The sequence below is a fragment of the Sinocyclocheilus rhinocerous genome, unplaced genomic scaffold (genome assembly GCF_001515625.1).
Source record: "Sinocyclocheilus rhinocerous isolate Xijiao unplaced genomic scaffold, SAMN03320098_v1.1 scaffold991, whole genome shotgun sequence".
NCBI classification, from domain to species: Eukaryota; Metazoa; Chordata; class Actinopteri; order Cypriniformes; family Cyprinidae; genus Sinocyclocheilus; species Sinocyclocheilus rhinocerous.
The window spans coordinates 156,040-157,371 of NW_015654505.1; the positions used below are offsets into that span (position 1 = coordinate 156,040).

At 37.2% G+C, this 1,332-nt stretch overlaps 1 protein-coding gene across 1 annotated transcript in view; it reads left to right on the forward strand.

Moving 5' to 3' along the window:
- Positions 1–1,332, forward strand: part of hook3 (hook microtubule-tethering protein 3) — a 34,379-nt gene that overhangs the window by 5,542 nt on the left and 27,505 nt on the right. Inside the window, exons 3-4 of the mRNA XM_016524030.1 lie at positions 38–88; positions 212–344. Of these exons, the coding sequence (XP_016379516.1) occupies positions 38–88; positions 212–344 (184 nt within the window). The remainder of the gene's footprint in view (positions 1–37; positions 89–211; positions 345–1,332) is intronic.

Here is a 1,332-nt window from a genome sequence, read left to right on the forward strand (position 1 = left end):
GGTTTTTCGATTTTCTGTCTTTTTTTTTTTTTTTCAGATCAGCAATTTAAAGAAAATATTGAAAGGCATTCTGGATTACAACCATGAGGTTAGACACATCTGTCTGTGTGATACTAAAATGACACATTTCTGTTGTTATATGTGACAGTCACATGATTCTTTCTCTTGCATTGACCTGTGACCTCTCTGTCCGCTGTCATTGGTTCTGCAGGTGTTGGGGCAGCAGATCAATGACTTCACTCTTCCAGACATCAGTCTCATCGCAGAGCATTCAGACACAGCAGAACTGGGCCGAATGTTGCAGCTCATCCTGGGCTGCGCGGTCAACTGCGAACAGAAGCAGGGTGTGTGTGTGTGTGTGTGTGAGAGATATAGATGAAGTGAGACGGATTTAGGCAGCTATTCTCCAAGCAACACTCAGCGGTGTTTTGTTACTGAATGATTCAGCGTTTTGAACAAATCAGTTGAATCAATGACTCACTCATTAAATTACCGGCACCTGCTGGTGGTTTAGTATGTTTAAAATTATGCACCCCCCCTCCCCCCCAACATTTATTTGTAAATTATTTAATTTGACTGGTTACAGCCCTATAGTGTAGGCTATACTAAGTTTATTTGTCAATTGTAAGAATTTGACATGAATGGTGATGCATACATTTAAAAAGGTATAACAATAGTCCCTAATAAAGGCGAATAAGTCCTAGGGTAAATATAAAAAATATTCAGACCTAAGTATGTAAAAGCTGATAGAACACCGATGAAAATAATGCTTTAGAATAAATTTACACCACCAAAAACCTCAGTGATGCAGTGCTTTTGTGGGAAATTTTGTATGGAATATTGTCTGCTGATATGAAAATTCACTGTATATCGTAATAATAAATAGCAATGACGGTGACAATATTTTGTTTTCTTTTTTTATATTAAACACATTAAATATTACATATATGTATGTAATATAATGTGTATTTCCATCACAGGTTTAGGTCTTACATTTCATATAAGGTGGTATTAAATTTAACTTGTTCATATCAGTAGAAACCCTGGATGCACTCAAAGACAAACATTGCTCCTGAGAGATTGAGTCAGAATGAATCAATTATCAGATGGTCTCTGGATTAAAATGTTCTATTATATCTGGTCACCTCAAAGCTCCCCAATATGATTCAGAATTCAGCTGTTAGTAATGATAATGTAACGCATTAGGAGTGGTCAGTGGGGTCTTTAGGTTCAGTTGTTGGCGTTAGACATGATAGGGTAAGTTCTGATATGTTATGCCACTTCATGGATGTCATTGGCTGATGTTGCTTGCAGCACATATCCAGCCCATCA